Raw genomic sequence first — 27,089 nt, forward strand, 5'->3', positions numbered from 1 at the left:
TTTTATTTATATTTTTCATTCATTGCCGTTGCCGTTTCTTCAAAGTAAACAGTGGGTTTGGGTTAGGGTTACCAAGAACAAGTAGAAGAATTGTGAGGAAGGTTAATAACAATCCGAAATTGACTGCCAAAGATATTCAAAGTGAACTGGCTGCAAGTGGGACTGGAGTTTCCATTTCAACCATAGATCAAGTATTGCATGGTGAAGATCTCAATGGTCGAAGGCCAAAGGAAAAGCCACTCTTAGGAAAACATCAGAAGGACAAAACCAGCATTTGAATGTTGGATATGAGCTCTGGTCAAAGATTTTGTGAAGTGATGGAACAAAAATCAAGCTATTTGGTCACTCTGATAGTCGATAGTTTGGAGAAAGTCTGGTGAGGAGTACAACGAAAAGAACACCATACCTACTATCAAGCATGGAGATGGTAGTATCCTTCTATAGGGCTGTTTCCTCTAATGGCACAGGAAATTGAGATATTGACCTATCATCTGAAACCCTCTGCTGCAAAACTTGGTTTAAAGAGCAACAGGATGTTCCAACACGACAACAGTCCAAAGAACACATCAGAATCTACTTCAGAATGGCTAAAGAAGAATAAAATTAAGGTTCTGGAATAGCCTAGTCAAAGTCCCGATCTAAATCCAACCTGAGAATCTTTGGTATGAGTTGAAGAAGGCTATGCACAAGAGAAGACCTCGGAATTTGAATGAACTGGAACAATTTTGCATTGAAGAATGGTCAAAAATCACTAAAAAAATAATCATGCCAAAAGCTCATTAACAAATCTCCTAATCATATAAAAGAGGTTATTATTTCTAAAGGTGCCTCAACTAGCTATTAATTTAATTTTCCTTGTCAGGATATGAATACTTTTGAATGAGCATTTTTTGCAAAAAAAAAAAAAAAGCTGCAATAAATAATTGTAGACATTTATTTCCATTAACTCCCCCCCCTCAAGATTTTTCCTATAATTCTTTCTACTGTATGTGTGTGTCTTTCTCTCTCTCTCTCTCTCATTCATATATATATATATATATATATATATATATATATGTACACACACACACAGACACACACACAGGGTGGGCAGCTGAGCTATAAGCTTACTTGCTTACGTTGGTGGCCATTATGGTGGTGAATTTGACCATCTTGCAAATTATGATATTAACACTCCAGAACTTAGTGGATAAGGCATCTTTAGGCAGGATTCAAATATATCCTCTGACCTACTAAAGAATTCCCTCTCCCTGAATTTTGAAAGGCCATTTGATAAAAATAATTGTGTACTTCATCTGAAGGATATTGTGGAGATGGTTGTAAATCCATACAGACTCTGACACACTTCACTGTTTTGCATATATCTGGAGAACCGCTTGTCCAATTGCGAGTAAACTTAAGACATTAAACTCAAGTTATTGAGTGTACGTACATTTTTCATCATGCACTTGTAATCAGTTTTGATTCTTCTGACAGTGTATATCACCAGAATCTGACTTCCAGGTAATTAAAACACTGGTTTGTGACTATTGTGTTGAGTTAGTCATGTCTTTTTTATTTATTATTATTTTTTTCTGTATATTTGCATGAAAAAAACCTGATACACCTCTCATAAACAGTAAACAGTAAAAGCTCTCAATAACATTTCAAGAATATCTTCCCTGACAGTGATAAAAATGGAACATTGTTTGAACATTGCAACTGTAGGGCTTTGTGCTGAGCTCCAATCATTCCAAAGGCTGACTCATCGCTACTGCAATGAGTTTACCTTGTGAGCCGAGCCTGTTTCAGAGAGAGCAAGAGATCTGATGCAATAGCTGTCACAAGTGGCACCGCCAGGTTCAGTACTGTTTCATGTAGATTCATAAGAGCTAGGAGGAGGGTGAGAAATTTGTTCTGTAACCACCAACGGGGTTGTTGCCATGGTGACACTGCTGATGAGTAACTCAGCTGAGTCTTTTATCAACCATTAAAGGTTTTTTTTTAGTCTTATAAACCTCCGCAAAAGCCTTTGTGACATTTTTCTTTTAATTACTGTTTATACTCGAACCCTTTTTATAAAGCATTTTAATGATGCAAACTCATATCCGGCATTTTTGAAGGAAGAACACATAACTGATTAAAACAGGATGCAAGAGGGCTTATAAGAGGGGAAACCTAGCTGGGGTTGTACTCAGTGGGGAGCCCCAGGTGTTTGTGCTTATCTCATTGCGTATCCCTGTATTAATGGGTATACATTTTTGTTTTATCAAAATCATTTTCTCAAAATCTATGAAACCTGACATCAGTTTAAATACCTCTATCTGTTTAGATAAACTTCTAAGAGGCAGCTTATATCTGAATTGAACAATTACAAAACAAACTGCTAACTTCATAGCAGTGAAGGTGGTAATTGTCAATGTAGTGGTGCTTCATTTGATATATTACTACTGCTACAAGCATTCTGCTTGTTAAAAATAAGAGTCGCAGTGTCTTTGCAGGCTGCATGTTAGAACACCTAACACCTTGTCATTGGTTTCCAACTGTCAGCATAAATTATAGGGAAGAATGAACATAGTAAACACTTTTTATGGCCTTATCTATATTTATGACACCTCTGGGCTAGTAATACATTGAAATGGATTTTCTGCACACTGTCCTAAACTAATTTTGTGCGATAATGATTTTTTAATTTTTTTTTTTTTTTTTTTTAATCATCATCAATAACCAGCTCAATAATTAATAGAAGTATCACCTTGTTTAATTATGAAATGTGTTGCTAATCAAACAATCTCTTAGAAAGTGCATGAAGACGTTGCTTTTAGAATCTGTTCATTATTCATATACAGGTATTCTAATAATTTTAGAAATTATAGCAACTGAGCTGCAAGTTTAAGTATTGACACCTAGAGGATAACCAATGCGATTCAGTGTCATTTACCTTTCAGGGTGAATTAATAAAACAGTAGTTTGAACTTGTGTTGAAAAAAGAACAAAAAAAAGCATTTTCTAGTAGACTCGCCACATAATAATAATAATAATAATAATAATAATAATAATAATAATAATAATAATAATAATAATAATAATGCATCAAATTAACTGTCATTGTAAAGACATCACTTTAATAATTAGAAAAAAAAAATCATAATTAAGTTTTAAAGAATCATAATGAATATCAAATAAAGGAAGAAATCATTGACTCCATTGTACTAACCTTGGCAATCTTTAATTAAGTGCTGAAATAAATTTTAGCAAAGTGGTGTTAAACACAGCGGTAGTCATTTTGGATAGTGAAAGCTCAGGATCTGTCTCTGTTGGATTCATTTTTTCCAGTAATGTAACAAAGCGAACATCTTTTGATTTCCCAATTTTCATAAGTTTTTCTGTAACTTTAAAAGTTGTTTTTGTAGAGCAGGGCTTCCAGTTGGTTGACGTCCATTTGTCGTCAGATTGCCTCGCTCACCAGCTGTGCTGAGACACTGAGATCAATCCCAGCTGACCATTTCTTATTTATAGAATGTGTGTCCTTGGTTTATTTTTCTTTGTGGTATGCCTACTATTTACTGTGTTTCTCAGCGAGGTTAGAGTTGAGTAGCCCTGCTGTGGATTATCAAGTAGTGTCACATTTCTTCAGTCTTCAGAAATAGATAATTTAGTTTGTTGAGTGACAGACACATGCATGACAGTCTTATCAGGGGCCAGGATAATTATAGCCTTTTACAAACTAACAAAGAAAGGAAGACGTGCTCTAGGACATTACATACTATAGTAGAGTTCATGTGCCAGCTTAGGCCATCTTAAAGGTGACCTATTGAATAATGGAATTTTCTGAGTACTTATTGCTCAGTCACATTTTCTGTAATTTTTCACAAGTTTTGCCATGTAAAGGAGAAAAACAGCAACATGGTCACAAAGGCAGTCGCTGTCCATTCACTGCCACTAGTGTTTTCCCATGGGCCAAAGAATTGTAGGCCTTCAGATGTTTGTTTGTCATGCTGTTAATTGTTTAATTCAACTAATCCAAGTCCGAAGCAGCTCATTACTCAATAATACCTTTTAAACCTGGTGTAGAATGGTCCCCCAGCACTGGAGTTGCCTAGCCTTGCTGACAACAAACCCATACACCACTACTACCCCCGCTCACACTGCACATTACACTGGCTGTAGCACTGACTATGACTGACAGTGCCAAAGAAGGGTCTCGGCTTTTAAATGATAGTACAAGACAGGGGATATCTTTTTCAGAACCAACACCACTTAACACCATTGTTATGTTGTTTTTACTTGTAGAGAATATTCTAACTGTAAAAAAAACAAACAAAAAAAAAACAATTCTGACTTTTCTTTGGGCTTCACATACAGTAGGCACAGCAAGAGTGGAACACAGCTACATTTTGTTAACTGTTAACTCTTTTTATAATTCTGGGTTGCATTAAGTACCATTGAGAACAACGTGTTTATGTAGGCATAAGTTCAGTACATATTACAATTAGATAGAGCACAGCATTTGTGTAGCAGATGTATCAAGTAAAACAGTTTTCACATGGCAGTACACATGCACAGTGCAGCAGCGTTTAAAAAACATGTGACAATATTGTTTTAACTCCTGTTGATTTGTATTTGCTTTCAAGCCTTTCCTTCATTATCTTTTTTTGCAGCACCAACAGTAAAAAGTAAACCTAAATCACAAATGTTGTATGTGAATCCCAAAGTTCACACACTTGTCATATAAATCAGTTATATTGGCATTTTGCCTTAGCTAAGATCTCCAGCAAATATTTATTGTATTTTTGCCCTAGAAACCTTCATATTGATATGTGTTCTGTTTTGGTTGCATCTACTTCCCTGCATTTGCATGCATGCTGGCATCAATACTCACAGTGGTATATCCCTGTCCAGAATAATAGAGCAGTATGCAAAGCATATGGTTATATATCACTAGAATTTGAAATTTTGATGACGTGTGTCTCTCTCTCTCTCTCTCTCTTTCTCTCTGTCTCTCACTCTCTCTGTGTGCCCTCCTCCTTGAAATAGCAAGGCTGATTAACATAGAGGAAACCTCAGTGGACTGCGTCTATCTTGGCTTGTGCTCTTAGGCATGGTCTGGTGGTTATTTAGTGAATGGTGGGGTTCAGAGGAGGATTGAATGTCAGCTTGATGAGAGGAGCAGATATGACAGGCCAGGAATATCCATGCTCTCTGTTTTCCACAGGCTGCGTGATTCAGCTTTGAACAATCTCAACTGTTTGTGTATGTACAAATCACGAAGGCCATGGTTACTAGGAGACAGCTCCATTTGATTAGCTCTCTGTACCTCCTGGGATATTGTGCCACCTTATTACTGGAGTAGTGTAGCATCACTAAGAGATAGAGGCTTCCTTTCAGATATATTTCTGGCTGTTAGAAAATAGCAAAAATGATTGCGGGGGGTGAATAGTAACCACAGAATGAATCATCTCTCTGTAAACAAATGCCACTGTTGTGAGGATATCTGTAGCTGAGAATTCAACACATGCACCTGTGATCTGCTCTCTACACAGGTTCTCGACCCAGGCATGCTTTTCACACATGCTGCACCAAGCCATTACTTTGTATATATTTTAAAATGGAACTTGCTTTTGCAAGGGTAAAGTTGGCATTGCATTAGATAAATGATTTTTTCTTGCAGCACATTCACATTAACTCCCTGATAACTGAGCACCAGGGGTAATCAATTGGGTTGTCTCTTTTTTTTTTTTTTTTTAAATCAAATATAATCCGAATACTAAGTGAACTGTGTTTTAATATTCATGTAAAAGCCACTTTGCAAACCTGATACGCTCCTTTGATAATTAGACTCAGATGAGGCACTATTTATTTTATTCCAGTTCAAGCATTTCCAAAGCCAGATTAGCCCTGACTGAGACAGGGCTATTCTTCAACTCTTCCCCTGTCAGACCACCCTTCCCATTAAACCAGAAGACCTCCATTTGACCTAGGGATCAATTAATTAAGTCTTGGTTAAAAACAAAACAGCATGTGAATAAAGTGCAGGTCTTCTCTTGATTTTTTAAAATCTTTGTTTAAACTAATTACTCTTGGAATCCACGTACATGTGTTTGGGCTGAATATCTTAACTGGACATTGACTGATTTTGAGCTGTTGAGACTCTGAGTGTGTTGTTTGCTTTGTACAGGGTTCTTCAGGACCTGGTGTTCAGTACATCTGTTCAGTTTGTTATGCCACTATTTTCACTGCGGAGATTGTCTTTCAGTTGATGGATTATTATACTCTGCAATTTTGAATTACCCTGGTATTGTTTCAGTTGGATTTCTGCTTTTTTTGTGATTTTGTTTTTAAAATCCTGCTTTCAGTACAATAGTTTCCAGAACACGATGAAAGGGACACATTTAATACAAGAACACCAAAGCCTGCTAATAGCACTGATCTCTTAGTCTATAGGCCAAACTCTTGTATTACTGAACTGTACAGTATCTGATTGAATTGTATTTGCTCAGAAACAATAAACTAGGAAAATATATTTGAAAAGACATAGCAGTTTCTTAATCGCACTGCATTAAATCAATACATCTTATTAAACACCATAACAGTTATAACCTAATTTAAAAAAGTAGTGCCTTTTTAATTTGCTTGCGGTGTATGGGAGTTGATTTACTCATGAGATTGTGTATGTTTTGTATTGTTCTTCAATTGTTTGATCTGCCTTTACTGTTTCTTATGCTGATAGGATGTTTAGCGTTGCCTTCTGACAGCAGGGCCGACTAGTAAACTAGCTTTTTGCTAAATTGAGTTCCCTCATAACTAGTTTAATAAACTGCTTTCCAGCTACTGATTGGGAGGAGTGGTTGCTTTAGGGTAAGGCTGTCCTTTCATGTATGAATGCATCATCTGATAGCTATTAAATTTGTTTGGACTGCATTCCTCCTTTGAAACACATGGCATCCCATATCAAAATCTGGTAGCAGTTATGAAGACAAGTTAAAAATAAGTACGACTTAGGATTTATGAGTTACTCATGGTAAATTACAAGTGTTTTTAATCATATATATATATATATATATATATATATATATATATATATATATATATATATATATATATATATTCAACCAAGCGCTCAATGTATATAGTGCTTGTTGCTGTGTTTAAATGGTAAACAAATTACTTTCTATTTCCGACCTATAAGGATTCTTTTTTCCTCATGCTGTTTGTACTAGTAAGTTTTAACAAGCATTACACTGACTAACCTGAAACATTCGTCTAATTGAATCATTGGAGCTTAATCTCAGAATGTGTGTTTGAGTGTTAGAAGTTATGGAAGTTATTTCATGTCAAATTATATTTGCATTCCCAACACAGTTTTACATAGTGTGAAACGTCTTTGGCTCTGCAATGTAATCTCAAGTATTTCTTTTTTTCCAGCTAGCGATTGTGTTTCTTGGTATATGGAGGGCAGGGATAATTTTCAGATTGGCCTATGAAGTAAGCCTTGGGGAAGATCTACTAGATTACAAATTGTAGTCTAATTATACTTTTGCTTTGAAGAATGAACAGACTTCAATTACTGCTCCAAAACACTGTGCAATGTAGGTCAGGTTCTAAATAGGTTAACAGAGAAGTGGCGGGTTTACAGCAGGCTCGTATAACACCATTCACTATTGTGCTTCGATCAGGAACTGGGATTGATACAGGGAACATAAGAGCAGAAGACACCCGAAAGAAAAAAAGTACAAAAGCTGTAATTACAAGACAAATACCTGTTTTGAGAGATGCCAATTATCAGAAACTCAATAGTCTTGAGCTGGCTGCTGTACTGTAGATCCCTTTGTTTTGCTGCTGTATGCATTGCCGTGCCTTGATTTCCAATGAAGCACATTTGTGGCAGAATTGCATGAATTAATCTCAATTTCCATGGCTCCTATATTCAAATTGAGCCATTGAAAACTATTGTAATTTCTGGAAAGACTTAATTCAACATTTTTCAGCTTTTAATTAGGTTATCTTTAACATTCCTGGGTCATTACTGGGATCAACTCTGGACATGTGACAGCTTTTGATGATTTTAACTCTTACATATATTGGATATATAAAGAAATGTTTAGCATTTTAATCTCGATATAGCAATAACTATAAATGAAGCGAATAGCTAAATGTCTTGTTTTAAAGGTATGTTTGGGTTAATATATTTCACAGCACTCCATTTTGATCTTGGCTTAGAAACTAATTAGGAATGTCGTAATAAAAAAACATTACGCGTTTAAGTTGAGCATAAGCAACTCATTTTAGTGAAATGATAATACAGTGTGCCAAAAAAATGTGCAAGTATCCTCACACATGCAATGGGATTTGCCATGCGAGGAACCACAGTTTTCTCATATGTCGGATTACATTTGGCTAGATTATATATAGGTTACCGAATTTGTATATTCCAGAATTCTCAACCATCATTGTTTGTCTATGCTCATTTGTCGCTGTGGTACATTTTTTGCAGATTTACTTAATATTGGAGCAACAGAACCCAGAAACACATAATTATTGCAGATAGAATGCTAAGCCATTGAATTACATTTGACACTACTTACTCTAAATATAAATTCAAATAGAAGGGGCTCTAGTAAATTGATCTAACTGTGTCAGATAATATATATATAATTTCTCCGTATTGTGAATGGAAAGCCAAAGAGAGACCCATTTTAATTATTCAAATGGCTGCAATATTGAATAAACCCCATGAGTTGCAACAATCTATCAGGCTACCAAAGGCATTCGCATGGTGAAATATAATCTTATATAGATAAAAAATTAATAGGTAGAAGCATTTACCTGAATCCCAGTAAATTAATTTGCTGAATGCTGTGCAGATATTGCAGAAAAATGCAGACAGGCATTACCTGTTTGCGAAGCTGTCTCTTAATTCATTCTGAGCCTTGCCTTTTTATTGATGCACTGCAACAAAATGAGGCAAAAGCTAGTTTGCATTAATGAGGCCAGCCATCAATTATGTGGATTTATAATTCCAACACACAGACTTTGATCTGCAGCACTCCTAACTCAAACATGACTGCTGAAAATATGTTGACTTTATGTAAAAAAAAAAAAAAAAAAAAAAAAAAGGCAGAATTACAAAAGGCAGATTTTAACTGTATTGTGGGTTAGGCTGGAACAGTTTCTTGTCCTTTCATGCTCCAACTTTGACTCCATGTTAGCAGCACATGAGGGATGCATGCAAGTGCTTCCATTAATCAAAGTTGTGAGCAGAAATCACATAAGCAGCCATTAAGATTGCCCTGGATGTTGTGGAAATTCAGGAGAATCTAAATTACTTTCAGACTTTGGGGGAACCTGATCCAGATGTGGGAGGACTAAATGAGTCCTCAGGATTGATTTTTATTGCAGTGGAGTGTGGACGTAGCCATGGACTTTACGGTATTTCCATTTGTTAAGTCGTATACCAAACACAGCAGGAACTGGCTTCAAGCAAATGTATTACACTTGAAAACCACATTTTAAAGTTTTTGCAAACCTCTTTTAAGACTCCGTATTGCTTCAGTTATGCCTTTGCAGTGCTTTGAATTGCTGAAATTGAATAAAACAATACCTGTACAAAAGGAAGCCCTTTGATGCATGCTTTTGATATGCAGATTGCAACCCATTTTGCTGAGCTGATGACATTTGGATAAGGTGAATGCTGCAGACAGATATTTTGTCTTTCAAATGGAAAATAATTCTTTAACCAGCAAGAAAAAAATTAACTATTGCATGTGATTTATCATCATTACAAAACTATCCAAAGAATTGCTCACACTTCTCGCTGTGTTTGTTAATCAGTTGTTAAAATTGACTTCTATAGACTCCTATTCAGACATTCTACTGTTGGAAATGTGTTATATAGAGTATTATACGTGCTGTTGTGCAAGCTGGGATAACACCAGGAGTGGGCTTTCTTTCTCTTTATCAGATTGTATTTAGCCTTTTGTACTGTATATATAAAGGTTCAACTTTGGCAATCAGAATGAAGGAATTTCTATGTGGTTCACAACAACCAGTACCATGACATTCCTGATGGTTGTGTCACACTATCAGTAACAACCGTTCATTATTCAGCACCGTTTGAAAGAATAAAATCTTAATAAAGAAGCGTACTTGCATTGGAAATATGCTAAGTGGGCTTCTGTTCATTTTAGAATACATTGATTAAATTCTAACAAGCTATGAAAATCAGTAATGCAATTATGTTTCCCATATAGTGGAATCTTACTTTAATGTTATTTTCAGGATCCAATAGCTGCACATGAAAGACATAGTGCACAATGGGTTTTATGCTGCAGTATTTGCTTTGACGCAGGGTCTGAGTGGTGCATTGCTTTGAATCTGGAACCACTATGAAGTAGCAGTGATTGTACATGCTCATTGTAATACTCTACTGCTGTATTTCTCTCTTTTAGTCTCTTCTAAGTGTCATGCTTAATGTTAATGCCACAAAATAACAAAAACAGAACAACAATCACTTAAGCATAATCTTTCTCTTTTTATAGTGATGTTAAAATACCAATTCATATTTTGTTGGATGCAGGCTGGCAGAGGTCATATTTTAAACCTTTTTTTGCGGGATCATGGCAATCTTGCTTGTGGCTGATTAGTCCCTTTGGGGAGCGCTGTGCAGCATTTCATTGCTTTACTATTTTAAATGAAGTCGTTCTTCAATATTTTGGATGCTGATTGGTTTAGAATAGCTTTAGCCAACAGAAGAAACATCTCCAGAATCTCTTTACTCCAGTGAAGGAGTTGAAATGATACTGGGATAAGACTCTAAACTCACTTCTGAGTAAAAGTAAACATACATATTTATAACCATCTAGGCATCCGAACTTTTAAAATGCATGCCTTAAGATGAATCTAAAATGTATGAGCTTTGTATTAATGCTAATAAATATTAATAACCAGTTGTATATGACTGTTTTCCTCCTAGCAGTACAGGTACATTTTAATAATTGACACATGCAATCGTGGCAGGATTTTGAACAGGAGCAGCAGAAAGTGTCAGGGACAAAGAGGAGAATCATATCTCTATTTTATTGTCGTTGTTGTTATTATTACAGTGCCTCCCCCTTTATAACGCTGTAGTTGGGAGCTATAGTTAAGAGACTGTACTATTTGTGTTCTGCCTTATAACAAGAATACTAGTGGCATTATGGGGCAAATGGGAGCTATGACAGTACTAACCTGTTAGCAGTATAAAGGGCCACCTTATAAAGGGGGAGTACTGTATTATTATTATTGAAATGGAATTGCAGCTTGCGTTATTTGGTAACAGTATATTGTTTATTTTATTATTTAAGCAAAATAGATACAGTACATAAAAGCTTTTTCTATCAATTGACACAATGTGTGGGTTTTAGCTACTACAAATATTTAGTTTTTCTAAAAACATTTGAAAGCATGAATGAATATCGTTTAAAGTTATAATAATACAGATTAACAGATAGTACTGCTAATATATATGCATCCTAGTTAAATATACAAATTCCAAACAAAAGCCATTGCCCACTGCCCAAAGTACTTACATGTCACAGTTTGATCTACCATAGGTTATTTTTCTAACCAAATCTTTTGAATAAATAATGATTTCCGTTTGAGTGAAAGGGACGATCAGTCAGGTTGGGCTGTCTAATCTGCATTAAGAGATTTTAACGCAATTTTTTGCAGAGTGCGTCATCCTTCAAGTTACAGGTCTGTTTGTATTTCAGTTTGAGTAACACAATCAGTACTTGCATTGATCAAAACCAGCTGTTGAGATTCATTTTTACCAAAATGATAAATGTGGGTTTGGTATTCAAAGTTTCTTTCAGCTCTCTTCAATATGTATAAACAAATGTTTTAGTAGTGTAATATGATCCACACAGCCCTAAAAACTCCTAGCTTGCCTTATGAGCAATGAGGCATTTAACACACTAGGAATAAATTGCATACTGGCAAGGGCTGCTGAGGATTGTTATTGGAAGCAGTTACAGCCTGCACATGGAAACTCCCCCTGGGGCTAACACTGTTTGGCATTTGCTGCAAAAATGAACAGAGATGCTTTCAATCAGATTTGAATGGAGGCTTCCAGATACCCCCCTTTATCTGTGTAGGGAAGTACATGAATGGAGGGAGGAGGGATGAGGGGGGAGGGGGGGTTCTCAGTCGGGCAATATGTTATCCAATATAGTTTTTCCTGCATCTCTATGGGGAAAGTGAGGATAGCTATTGGTTTAAAAAAAAAAAAAAGATGTCCTGTGTTAGGCCAGTATATGTCTTAATGAATGTGTTCCTGTCTATCTAGAGCCCTTTCAGCTGAGTGCTCATTTTCATTTAGATGATCGCTAGGGAAATAGATCGTTCCCATTTGTTTGTACAGATGTCGCCAGCATTGACCGTGCATTGAAGGGAGCTGTTTTTCAGGATGCTTTTTTATGCAAGTACTTTCTCATCTCCATGCCAACCTTTATATGGCTGTACAGTACATTGACATGTTCAAAATAGCCATTGAAAATAAAAACCTTGTAGATCTTTTAAAAAGGTCTCATGAATCTGTTACATTTTAAAACTAGTAAACACAGGCTTGAATAGATGGTCCTAAAGGGTCTAGTTTCCAAATATATATATATATATATATATATATATATATATATATGTGTGTGTGTGTGTGTGTGTGTGTGTGTGTGTGTGTGTGTGTGTGTGTGTATATATATATATATATATATATATATATATATATATATATATATATATATATATATATATATATACACACAAAAACTGAACTCCAACTTTGGACAACTGACTTGGATCCTAAAAGGCGACAGCTGTTGCTGTTTTGCATTGAGACATGCGGAACTGACATGGGTCTTTACAGGAATGTGTTTATTTGGCCTCTGTTAACTAGGAAACTGTGGAGGAATCTGGATAGGATTTTAACTTTCTATCCAAATCTAACCAATAACAAGTTTTAAAATAAATATTTTTTAAAATTTTTATTTCTAAGCCTTCTGTATCGCTGTGACAACGTGCGACATGTGCATAATATTAAAATTAGCCTGGAATTGCATACAGCATAATATAAAGTCCATCTTGGTTAACTTGATCTAGCCTATATTCAATATTAATAGTGTAATAATTCAGCATAACATTCTGTTCAATTGTAATGAAAGCTTATTCAGGTAATAAGGTTACCTTCAAAACCTATTTTGGGAATTATTATATTCTCTGTTTCACTGACTGAGAGAACACCGACTTGGGTATAAGTCTGTTAGCAGAAGATGATTTTATGAGAAATCCAGAAGACCATGTTTTCTGTAGTAACTCTTATAGAAAAACATTTCAGCAAGTCCATTCATATGGTAGTAGCAGTTGTATTTAAATGTTTACACATGTGTTTTGGAAATTGCTCAGTAAGCCTATCAGATTGGCATGCCTTTTAAAAATGACTATTCTACATTAAAATGTGGACCATCATCATATCCAACACGCCTCTACAAATTATCTTGGCCAATCTTGCAATGAATGTTGATCCTCATGGATCTGATGAAGTGCAGAGATCTTGATTTATTTTACACAGAATAAGAGGAAGTGTTGGTGTTTCTGAAATGATTGTCCTGTATTGTTCCTGTATATTATCAATACGGATAGTTAATGAAGTGTGAGATTCATTAAACTTTAACAACCTTTACAGAATATTTATTGCATGCAAAACTTGTGTGTTGAATCCAACAGACTTTAAAATATATTTCCTAAACATGGCTTCCACATCTTTTCCCTTCACGTACTCCACTTCCCTGGTCACAGAGCACACTGCAGTAATTATGTGGTAGTTTGAAAGTTTTTAAGGCAGCTGCTTGAAATAGTGTGGTTCAAAGGTCAACACTAACCCAAGTACATGTTGTATTTTTTTTTTTTTTTGTTACATGAAATGTAACTGGATACCCTGTCAGAGATTCCTCTGATGTAAACAACCTTTTTACATCAATATGATGGATGGGGGAAGGGGCTGTTGAGGTCACCACCGAGCTGAAGGCTTAAGAAGGAAGCTGCAGCACATTTTCATTTTGATCACTCAAGCTTTTACTGCTTTATGAACGGCATACATCATCAAGAGTTTGGTTGAAAGGGGGTGGTGGTGTTGGAGTCTAAATTCTCCTTTGATATTTTAGAAAGGAGACAGGTCATGGTATTTGCGTGGCTTGAAAGGTCAGAGTATCTAAAACCAATTGTATATGTGGATTTTTCTGTCAGTGGAAAGACAATGTGAAAACCTCACACTGCAGAGGGGTCTGGGAATCTTTTGTGTCGAGAATTGAGCTAGCCTATGGTTTTGGGCGGGAATGCTTTCAGTAGGCAGTATGGCAAAATACGTTTTTCATGTAAGCCAAGCAGAATATGTATGTAATTTAAATAAACAATTATATTTTAGGTAAATTAATATAGTCATTTACCAGACCTCTGGCTAAAACATTTTACATTGCATTCAGTGATTTTCATAAAGTGACATATTTCTGTCCAGTGTGTGTCTTCTGTTACATGTGTCTTCCATGTAGTTTCATGTTTAGTTCATTTAAATGATACGCCTCAGTTAATTTGAATCCATTCGGCTGATTACAAATCCAAAGTAGTCTAAACCTGTGAACTAAGTACCATTATTTATCCTGCTGTCACCCAATCCACTTAGCCTTTCAGCCACCGGTAAGTGAAAACAGGTTAGCTCCAACCCTCACTGGTGCCATTATTTAGGGCTGTGATTATAAGCAGCACATTGATACTGATGTATAATCAAGCACACATTTTATATGCTCCAAAATGGTTTGCCATTTTAGCATTTTGTTCCCAAGAGTTTGAGAATAGGTTAGCTTGCTGCTGGGATGTTAAAAACAATACTTTACCTTGAAAGGAAGCTTAATTAGATTAACTTGTGTAAATGAAAGAAATAACACTTGTATCTGTCATGTTTTTTTTTTAAGTGTAAATAAACAGTAATATAATAATATATTTATTCCTGTGTTTGATACTCTGTTAAAGCTGATCTTTCTATGTCTTACAGTTGGTGTTTATTCAAGGTTGTTGCTCATTTTTTTTTAAACCTAAATGGGACCCTGTGTTTTTAAATCTATAAGGACACTAAACATGAAACATTGGTAAAGCCTTGAAAGACTCCATCAGAAAGTCACTAAACATCAAACGGATATTTGAATAGAGAAACCCCTATTTCTAAAATGCATTCTGTATCTACATCAAACTAAAATAAATCAGTCGAGGCATATAGCATATAAAGAACTTCATGGTAGCGCTCAAAGTGAATTGCCTCTTTGAGATGTGTAGTGGCCTAAAGAATTCACTGAAGTTTCCTTACTGTGCCGAGCGCATCATAATAGCAGGAGCCACTGCAAGACATTTTATTTTATGTTTGTATTTTGGATACTCAACAGAGGAAAAGCACATTTTTCAAAATAATCCGTGTTGATGGTGGCATTTATAGTCTGATGATATGGAGCGCAGTGTTTCTCAGAATCCACTGCTTGAGTTAAGAAATTCTGTTTGACAAATAAAGGAAAAATTACAATAGCAGCACAGAGACGTACTGTTCATTTCTAATTAATTGACTTGACAGCTACATAACCAAGAAACACAGCAAGCCTTTCATTTTAATAAACAATATTTATTTGTATTTGTATTTTTTATTGAATTGAATGGTTGGGTTCATGTCCTATTTAATATATTTGCAGAAAACATGCTAATCCTGTTAGAAAAGCTTTTTATAAAGGTATAAAGGTTCATAAATATCCAGGGTAAACATGACATAATTGAGGTTAACAATCCTATTAACCATATGACAGATTAAGATAGTATTCGATTACATTTCCAATATACTTTTGACACTATATGAAAAAAAAAACCCATGATATCCATTATTTTAAGTATTTATATTATATTATATTATATTATATTATATAAACCTGCTTTCATATCATTTCATATACAATATTCATTGGTTTCTAGAAAAGTGTTTTTTTTTGTTTTCTTTTTTAAAGCATGCTTTGCTATGCAAACATGATGATCCCCACAAACCCTGAAAAATTGTTTCCATGGTTTCCATGAGGCCCAGCCAATAGCAAATGAATACTGCAGCATTCCAAGCTGTGCATGATTTGGTCATTTGACAAAAAAAAATATTTATCCGGTGTTTGTTTATTTTTTTGCGCAATGCATTCATAAATGAGTGAGCTCGAATTGGTCTGAATTCTCCCAGAACTCGATTTGACGGACAGCTCAAGGTGGTAAAAAAGGAGGTGTTTCCATGGTTTTCCAAGTTACCCGAGTTATCACGTGAGTTGGGCAGATAATACTTGTGAGTTAAAAGGTCAAGGCGTGCATTCACTGCAGACGGTATTGCAGTCAAATTGTCAATGCTTTAAAAGATAAATCCGTCTAGATATTCTTTCACATTTATTTCTTGCAGTACATGTACCTCTGGCAGACTGGTATGTAGAACAGGGAAAAAGTGCTAGACAAGGGAAATGATGTGCCAGATGTCAAAGTGAATATGAGAATGGCTGTGATTAAACCAATTTTGCTGAAAACATTTTTTTTCTTTTTTAAACAAGGGTTTAATTAACAGCCAAATATTGTTTATACCTGATTTAATAGAAAGTCTATAACAAAATGGTTGATTGTTATTGTTGATATTACTAAAGACACCCACCTTCCAGACATCTCAAAGTCCATAAACAAAACAAAAACGTTAAAATAAATTAGTTCTGCATAACGATTTACTATAAATTAGATACTGTTTTAGCAGACATTTCATTAAGTAAACATTTATTTGAATCTTTTTTTGGAATGAAAAGTATAAATGCAAGGTTGCATTGCATTTTTCTTTGTGACCGTGCTAAGTGAAAAACGGCAATTCAAAAACCGTTAAAATCCCCCAAGATAGCTAAAATGCCATGTTATCCTGTAATTTCCTCCCAGCCCAAATTCAAACTGTTATTGGACTGCTATTGGCTTCTTTACAAAAGTCTAGAACAGTTTAATGAATATCAAGCTTTATTGATAAAATAGACTTAGATTTATATAATTTTGTTATGTGATTAGGGCCCACTGTTCCTTTTAACATTATCCTCAATGTCTTTAAACATCTTCTGGAGGAGCATATTCTGCATTCATGCAAATTCTTGCATGATCCAAGAACATTGCTTTTGTAAGTTATTGAGTGTTCATTCTAAATAGTTTTAAACAGTGGCATTTTGACTGGGTCACTGAATTTGCTCATGTGCTAATGGTTACTTAGCCAAAATACAGTACATTTGTAATAATTCATATTATTATGACAGACTTGAAACCCACTTTATCCTTTTATTATTAAGAGGCAAACATGCTTTTTGGAAAGAAGCCTTTGACAGTCATCTGTCTTAAAAACTAGGTTACAGGTGTTGACAATATTGATTCTGTAAGACGCACTATTTGTCATGAACACAGTCAATTGGTATTCTGTTTTTGCTACTGAAGAGGATTAAATATGCATAAAGCCATGCTGTTCTTGTCAGCTGAGTAGCTAAAGCTGTACAGCCAATAATTCGTTTATAACATTTTGAACATTTAGAAAGCATGATCGTATTTTTAAAAGTATCTAGGTTTTGTATGTCTGTAGCATGTTTAATGTAAGTGTTTTAGGTAATTATTTTAGTAATAGTTTAAAAGCATTTCATAAAACACTGGAAGAGATGAATGAACCTGGATTTCTAATTGCTGTGTGATGTCCCTAGATACTTTCATAATTATACAAATATTTGTAGTAAATATTAGACATATCTTATATCTTAGTGATTACCTTGTCATGAGGCAATTTGAATTAAGCTTTTACGTGACTTGCATAGCCTACCATGTTGCTGTAAGCTAATTTTAAAAGACCAGAAAATGTCTGCTCTAGTTCAGATTCTCCTTTTAAAAACGAATACTGTGACACTGTTTGCCACTGCGGGCTCTGTACTGTATTTGCAACTCGTTTTCTTCCGGTGACATTACCTTTGTAAATTAGTGGGGCAAAATCACTGAGACATGTCAAGCTTCATTTGTTTCTCATTAAGAATGATTGTTACACTAGATTGCAACTTTGGCATGGCAATGTCCTTTGTTTTTGTTTCACTTCTTTGATTTTACAGTTTAAAGCATATGTTAAAACACAAGAAAGTAGGCTGTATTAATAAAATAATGAAGATCCCTAAAAATATATATTAAAGCTTTATAAGGTTTCGGCTTTCTTTTGTATTTGCACATGAAACAAGCTATGCATATTTTCAAGTTGTCTAAAAAGGCTGGTAACTCTTAGACAGTGATTTGTGATTCTGTGCTGCTGGCAGTTTCTGACGTCCGAGTGATTTATGACACTCCATTACATTACTTGCTTAACCATAACTCTTGATGAAATATTTGCTCTTCGTATTAACTTTGGGATGACCTGCGATGAAAATAGCAGAAGACTAGTTCTTCATGGGTTAAATACTTGTTACTCTTACATTTTAAGGTATTCTAGTCAGCGCTGCTGCTGCTGCAGAGGTGATTGGCATGCTTGCCAGACTTCGTCTGTTGTGGCTCGATTTCAGTACAGCACTGGAGGATTAATTGTGCTTTTGAAGCATGACCTTTGCATTCTGGTCACGACTCTGTGTGAAATATCCAGGTCATCTTTTCATCCCCCTGTGTGAGGGCACACTGACAGAAGCAGTGTTAAACTTTTTTTCAGATGTCAAGATTATTATAATTTTTTTTGCATTCCTAAGATGCAGGCAGTAACACAAAATTAAATGGGAACAGATGTTGCATAGGCTATATTATCCTTAAATCTAAAAGTACATACTTACCCAGGAAATATCTCTTTTACCTTTCTTAAAACAGAAAGAAAATGACTTATACAAGCAAAATAATGTTTAATGTAACCCATAAAGATCTTTCACCTTAGAGCAACCTTTAAGTGGCTTCTTATTCAGTGCATTTTTTCCACACAGACACATGATGGAAAAACAGAATATCGGAATATTAGCCTTTGGTTGATTCTATTACCTGTTAGTGCCTTATATTCTGGCATATAGGCCATCACTTCCATGCCTCAATACAGAATTGTTTTTTTATTCAAATGTAACCATAACTTCTGTTCTTGAGAATGGTGTCAAACTACTGGTTTATTCAGCCATGTATTTATAAGTATATTTGAAGGGCATATAAATTAATGAAATACATTTTCACCAGATTAAAAAGTGTGTACCTGTTCTCTGCTCTTTTTTTTTTTATTAATAACTGATACGGTATTCATGGTATTGATATATAGTAAATCCAAATCCAATACGTTGTAAAAAGGCATTTTGAATTTCACCTTGAAAGTTTTTCACGGCAAGTTTTATTTTTAAATTTAAATCCGTTCCCCTAGTGGATTTGCTTCTTCAGAGTTGATACTTTTAAGCTGAGAAAGCGTAGGAATGAATTGCTGCTGGCTCACTGATTGTAAAGAGTGATTTCTTCTTGTACATCAACTCAGTCATCTGTAATGTAGGATCACATTGTGTCTGTCAGTCTTTTGAAACGACATGTTCCATATAAAGAAGATGCTATACTGTTATAGATTTTTTTTTAAGAACCATTGCTTGAATTAATGGCAGCAGCATATTATTAGCTAAGGCATAATCGAAGACATGTGAAAACATTGTCATAAACATTTTCCGTATAAAACATTGTTTATTGTTTTTGTGTTACAGTAAGTCGAATTAGGCTTCAATTTGTGCACAAGCAATTAATCTTCATCTTAACTGCCCCTCAGACAGGCCGTTTTCAATATGTGCCTGCACTCAATATTAATTGCCATACCTAAGCAGAGATCTAAAATTGAATTAGCAGGTGACTCACAACAGTTTGTTAGGAAAAAGCTGCAATAACTTGGATTAGAGTTTACAATAAACATTGTATCAACTTTCTAGACAGCCTCTGCTACAATCGCTTTAAATTGCATGATCTAGTTAAGTGCAGTACTTTGAGGTTTCAAAAATGCATTCCATGTCTGTTTGTAGCAAGGCCCTGTAATATACTTTAATACAGAGTTAAAACACAGTATATTAATAATTTGCTTACCTCAAATTATCACATTTATTTACTTGCAGTTTTTGGGTTTGTTTGTGTTTTGATTTAACCATTCCCGATGGTGCAATCTTTTGCAGTCGTCTCCTTTCCACATAACTTGCGAGTGAACATCTAGTCAGATCACGACTTGTTTTCTGGGATGCGGAACAGTAATTTTCCTAATTTAGTGGTAGCATTTACTGATGCTACTTTTTAATCTCTGATAATTAATAATAATAAAAAAAACTGCTCTAGGCCAAGTCACTTTTGCAGTTATAAACAGATTGCAATAGGGTCCACATCTTCTAAGTCTTCATGCATCCTGTAACAAAATGAGACATGCTTACAGCAACAACAAAGGAGAAGCTGGCTGCTGTGTTTGTGGTGTGCTTTGTACAGTGGAGCATAGCAGATCCAGCAGAATTGTCCTAGCAGGACACTAGCTCTAAGACCTGGTTCAATTCATGCAAGAGGGCTGAGTTAAATTAAATCACGGGGTATGGCTTTGCTCTCAGAGTAGCAAACAAACATTTTAGATTTGTAATAAAATTGAAATTGAAACTGATTATGGTTAAAAAAAAAAAAAAAGGTGCTGTGTGTGTCGCTGGTGCTGCACCTTCCTAAATCTTGATCAACAAGGATCAATTAGAGACTTTGTATAAAAAATGTGCTGTATAATACCTGATCATAAATTACTGTGCAGTGTGGTTGTGATTCATCCGTTTTTAACATTAAAAGTTGCTGTATGGTAGTGTGACTTACAATAGAAAAATGTTAAAATATCTACAATAAAAGCTAGGTCTTCCAACAGAAAATTATACCAGTATTTCAGTATAAAAAGTATGACTTCCAATTCACCTTGTGTTTATTCAATGAAGATGACATCTGAACCTAGTTATGCGGTAGGACAAGGTGGACAAAGAACCTTTTAAATTGAGAATGGAGTGCTGTGATGAAAGAGGGACTGCAAAGCAGCATCAGTATGCAGGTGCTGTCATCTTTTAGATGGTGAATGTCGTTTGTTTTTCTCTTCCAGCTCTGGCAGCCTGCTGACTGAATCCTTTCCAGCTTTTGAACCCCCCTCTAGGGGTTCTGGCCGGGCCAAGGTAGCTGCCAGCACAGCTGTACAGAAAGCCACTGATGTGCTTCACAACCTTGGCAGACTGAAGAACGAGATGCAAGGCCTGTTGCAGGTGAAAAGAGAAAAGCACGCCCACCCTCCCCTTAGGCATATGCAGTGCAAACCAAATAGTTTAAATATGTTTTCATGTCTCATGGCCATTGTGAGTCATGAAGGTTCAGGGGGTGTGTGTGTGTGTGTGTGTGTGTGTGTGTGTGTGTGTGTGGGTGGTGTTGTTTTTTTTAGTTTTATTAAATCACCCACTTGGCACCTGAAAGTGAATGTCAGAACAATATGAAAAAGTGTTTAATGTTATGCTCACTCACATTGATTCACAGTTTGTTTATGGGCAAGCCATGTTGACAGTAAATTGTATATACAAACTGTAACAAGTCCCTTCACAAATTCACTAGCCTCAGTTGAGGATTTTTTTAAATGTAGAACAGCTGGGAACAAATCCCATGTACAGCAGCGGTTGATTTGAAATTCACAGCAATTGAAGTTTGTAGCAGGTGAAGCTACTAGGCAGCTGGTAAATGCGTCCATTAATTCAGAAAACACCCTCCTTGTGATCAGCTGCCTATGCAGACCACAATCTGTCAGTCCCCTTTCAACAGTCTTAAGATCTCTATTAAGACCATTTTACTCGGTCGCTTTGTTCGTTCTAAGAGATGCATTCTACTGTTTTGCAGATACAATAACTTTACCCTACTAGTTATAAACCTGCAATATCACATACAAAGGGTTACAATTAATTAGGAGTGTGATTATCTACTGGAAGAGGAGAAAATGGAAGCCAAGCAACCCCCACATCAAATCCCCAGGGCGTTTAAAGTCAGCAGCCAGTTCTACACAGACATTATAGTCCAGGGTGAAGATTTATTTTTAATAGAAATGAATAAATAAAACACAGATGAACTCAAAGTGCAAGTTCATTGGCAAATCATAAAATGGAAAGTCACTGGAAACCCGTAGGGCTAATGAGGAAAGCATCTCCTTTAACTTGCAAAAAATATCGAGGTGAAATAAAATAAAATGTTGAATTCTTAAATCAAATGCATTGTTTGTGCTACACAAAATACTTGTATGTACATATACTACCATACACACAGTACTATACAGAATTGTTATTCTGCTGTACTGTGTGTGGGTGTAGTCGCTTTGCTATTATCTGCCTGATTTTGTCATTGTCTGCTTTAATTATTGTAACTTGCATGAAAGATGTTGGCTTGATTGGGACTGAGTTGGAAATTAGATCTCTCCAGTAAAATGTAAATTACATACTGCAGAAACACATTTTTTTCTGGCCAGTGTCAGCATCAGTGCTCAAGTAGAAGAAAAAGAAATCGAATAGCACCATAACCTTAATGAGAGCGGTGGGCTGCATTTCAATGAAGAAGCAGAAGATTTCCTTTTTTTTTTTTTTATGAATAGATTAGGAAGCGGGCTTCTCTTCACTGCGTCCCATCCTATTTCCATCTATTTAAATCAGAAAGATACATTTATTTTCTTGGCACGGAATTACCACAGTACTTAAAATTCCATCATTCTGGAATAATAATAATAATAAAAAAAAAAAAAAACGACAAAATGACACATTAGCAATACCATTGTTAATGCAGAGATTTACATAGTTACTGTTTCGATCTGTATATATTGTGGGTGCTGCAGAACTCAGCTTACCCTGCCTCACACTGACAATGATGGCCATTGTAAGACACTGTTGTTTTGTCTGTTCTTATCTCTCTCTCTCTCTCTTGTTCTTTAGTAAAGAACACACACATTACAGTGAAATGTAGGTCAGCATACAGCTTCTGTGTTTGAAATTGATAAAACCCAAAATGGGTCTTTTTGAAATAGAATCAGCTATAGTGATAATGTTTACTTGTACAATAATTTAGTTTTTGTAATCTAATTAATAGTCATTAATGGATATTTCATAGAAGTAGACCTCACACATTTTCTTAACATTTAATAAGGTAATAATAGTAACTGTATTAATATTGAAATCTGGAAATTCTAGAATGAGCTCTTCCTAAATAAAATACACAAAGGGACCTTCTATGATACCACTGCATTATGTTCTAATATGTTTTTGTAATATTTCATATCAATCCTGCCTTTGTGGTGTGTACAGAGTAAACCAATGCATTGTTATGTCTGGCCAGGACTAGATATAGATATAATGACTAACTTGGAATAACATGAAAAAAAAACGAACAGTGTTCAGTCAACCGCCTTTTGAAAGATTGGTGGATCACAAGGTTAAATTGTTTTGTGTTTTATTTAGGAAGGACAGCAATGGAAACCAAGTGTGCAACATCACTCCAAGGTTGGTCTTTTAATTATTTTTTTCTTTAAAGATTTATTGTAATTTACGATTCATAAATATTGAAATTATGCAGCCTGCTTCTAGCCTGCGTGCTACAGAGAGTGGTCCTGTAGTATATTGCTTTCTGATTACATTGCTATACTAATTAATTTGCCATTGTAAAACCTACATCTAATACACAATACTATGTACTGTAAATACAGAAGCTTTTCAGTAATTATAAAGTATTGTAAAGCCATTCTCAGAAACAGCGAGGAGGCTTGCTGATGTGTAGCTTGAACCAGCTATTGGGGTTAATTTTATGATTTGCTGAAGACTAATTTATCAGCACACCAACAATAAACTAAATTAATGATGTATTGACTGATCTTTTTTATAACTTGCTGCTCCAGCTTCATGACACATTTACAATGGATCGTAGTGTGTAGGCGAGGCAGAACATGAGCCACAAAGCTATCGATCCAACGCCTCTTCAGCAGCCTCTGGTGAGTTTCCATGGCAACCAGCGCCTGCTTATCTTGGCTTTTCTCTCCAGTCTTCGATACCTGTTGATTGTCACTGACAAGTTATTGGTGATTTTCTCCTGCACTGAAACTAGATTCATACTAAATGTTCAAGGTGTGAGGTATACCCCAGACAAGTCAAATGTGTGTGTGTATTACACAAGGTCCTCAATCTAAACATTTTTGAAGAGTAAAGTGCAACTTGATCCAAAATAACAATATAGAATAACATTAACACTAACAATTTGTTTGAAAAAAATCAAACAAAAAAACACACCATGACAGACATGTGAAGATAAGCGTTCCAATAAAAAGATAAAGCATCTGCTTGACTAAATATTTTTGCTGACCATTTAGAATGGCTTTGATTTAGATTAGATTTATTTCAAAATGTGGGATCAATGGCATTATTATGCATAGCCAAAATCTACACATTTTGGAACAACATGGTAATACACAACATTTGAATCATCTAATTTTGAATTTTTTGAATTTTGACAGACTTAACGGGGATTTTACCCTACCCAGTGTGATTTTTCTGCTGTCGGTTTGCATATTTTACTTTGTGTGACAGATAAACATGCAAAATGACAACCAATCCAAGGGCTCACAGCTGCAAGACAGATTATAAAATTACTATAATAAAAATGTGACAAAACCCAATGAGCTGAATAGCAAGCCATTTTAATCAATCTAAAAATAGCAAAGTCGAATAGACGGATACATGGTTGCCTGTATGTTGCCTGTACATTAAACAAACCCATAGCGGCTGAATCTTACATTTTGTAAAACATTTAATTTAGTGCTGCACAGTAGAACAGTCCTACAGTGATTTCACTTTGTAAAATGTATCCAGAAGATGTTCAGATAATGGACCACTCATCTAGAACGGGCATGCTTGAAAACACCCGCTCTTACTGGAAAACTGTTCCCAACCTCATTATTTTGAATTTCTGTTATAAGTCATAAATAATATTGAAAGGAGCAGGGAGGATCTTTTTCTGGTGATTTTTAATGGACAGAGGTATTTAGATCAGTTGATACACCCCACTGGGCCTTGTATGTTAAAGTTTTAGGAATGATATACATACATATATATCCCTCCTAAAACTTTAACATATTATATGTAAGTCCAACTTCCAGTGCCTCAAAGTGGCAGGAGGGTGACAACGTGCTCTGAAAATGAAATACAGTGGGGTCTTCAACCATGCTGTGAAAGCTTGAGTAACATATTCGGCCAAAGTGGAAGAGGCACTCACCAACCCGCCTGGTCAGCGTGGTGAGTTATGGCCAACCCTCCCATGATGAAAGCGCAGGCAAAAATGTGGCCCTCATTCCCCGTAGGCTGGATTGCCTCCAGCTAAGGCAGTGGCTGGTTAGACGTGAAGGCAGAGGGTGCTAAGAAACACAGGGTTACAATGTTTGGCTGCCACAGGACACTGAGCCTGGCCACATATAACTGCAGATTACTTTCAGGTGAATCAGGACTTCAGGAGTTGGAAGAAGAACTTCAGAATCAAACTAGACATCTCCTCTATTACCAAGGCACGACAGATGGACGAACAGGAGGTGCTGGATTCATTGTTCACAAGAGAATCAAGAATAACGTAGTAGAGTTGACAGCGCGTCAGAGAGGTCCACAAGACTGATGGTGAAAGTTTCAGGGAAGTATGAACTTCAGGTCATCCAAGTATATGTACCAACAACAAGCTATTCGAATGAAGAAGTCGAAGATTTTTATGAAGTACAAGAACTACACAAAAATGGGAAGAGCCACTATAAGTTCGTCATCAGTTATTTCACTGCCAAAATAGGAGCCCAGCAATAGGACGAGAATGTGGTTGGCAAATTTGGATTTGGTGACAGACTAGTCGAATTTGCAGAGAACAGTAACTTATTCATCAGAAGAAACCCATCAGGAAATGGACATAGAGAGGACCCAACGGAGTGAAGAATGAAATTGACTAGATAATCACCAACAAGAAACACAACGTACAAGATGTCTCAGTACTAAACAATTTTAACACAGGAAGTGACCGCAGACTCGTAAGATGCAAAATATACCTAAACTCAGCACTGGAGAGAACGAAACTCGTGATAACGAAATCCAACAATCAACATAGAAATGCTCCAGAAGCGAAGCCTGAAAGATGGCAAGATGAAATTAGGAAACACACCGGAGCAACATGGACGAGAAACGCAGCAGACAGGCTTTTGTGGAGGAATCTAGGAGAGGCCTTCATCCAACACTGGATTGAAAAAGACTAATGATGATGATGATGGTGATGATAGATAGATTGATAGATAGTCCTAATGTATACATTAATATATTTTTGATATATATTTTAAATGAATGCCTTTAACATTCATAACTTTAATAATTGAAATCCTAACAAAACCACCTACATATATAACACCCTGACAGTGACATTGCTTTGACTTGTAGCCCAGGCTTTCTGTATCCTAAACTGATGGGAAATGTCATAGCAACTGGGATGGGAATTGTCAAAAAGACAACAGATGGAGATGAAACTGCTTAGTGTGTGGGTGTGAACTAGATCTCTGCCTAGATGTTTATCTCAAGGATAAGTAAATCCCCAGGTAACCCAAACTAGAGCACTCAGTGGGAGCTTCCACATTGAGTAAAAGTGCTTGTGTTTCATTTAAGCACTGACGAGAATAAAATGTGGCCCTTTGTTGTGTTAAGGCTTTTTTGTTCTTTCCTCTCATTTAAGTATATAATTACCATGCTTAGCTTCTTCGCCAAATTAAATACTTAATTTCATTTAGTTGATATATTCTGAACATGAATAAGTTCTATCAATTTGTTTGAAAAGGGTTTCCTGTTCTGCAGCCTCAGTGTTCAGAATTGCTAAAGATTATTCACTAACCAGATTTGGACTAAATCTCCACACATTACTCCTGAGCTCTTAGTGCTTGTTACCAGTACATTTTGCCTTGACTTGCTGTTCTGCTTCTCTTGTTTTTAAAGCTACCTGATACATTGATTCTGCAT

General features: G+C 35.7%; 1 protein-coding gene across 1 annotated transcript in view; it reads left to right on the plus strand.

Annotated features, from left to right (window-relative positions):
- The window catches only part of LOC121329728 (protein TALPID3-like), an 86,314-nt gene that overhangs the window by 21,895 nt on the left and 37,330 nt on the right, over positions 1–27,089 (plus strand). The window contains exons 2-4 of the mRNA XM_041275442.1: positions 21,155–21,311; positions 23,529–23,570; positions 23,963–24,055. Of these exons, the coding sequence (XP_041131376.1) occupies positions 24,011–24,055 (45 nt within the window). The 5' untranslated portion in view covers positions 21,155–21,311; positions 23,529–23,570; positions 23,963–24,010. The remainder of the gene's footprint in view (positions 1–21,154; positions 21,312–23,528; positions 23,571–23,962; positions 24,056–27,089) is intronic.

This window comes from Polyodon spathula, chromosome 17 (assembly GCF_017654505.1).
Source record: "Polyodon spathula isolate WHYD16114869_AA chromosome 17, ASM1765450v1, whole genome shotgun sequence".
Classification (NCBI taxonomy): Eukaryota; Metazoa; Chordata; class Actinopteri; order Acipenseriformes; family Polyodontidae; genus Polyodon; species Polyodon spathula.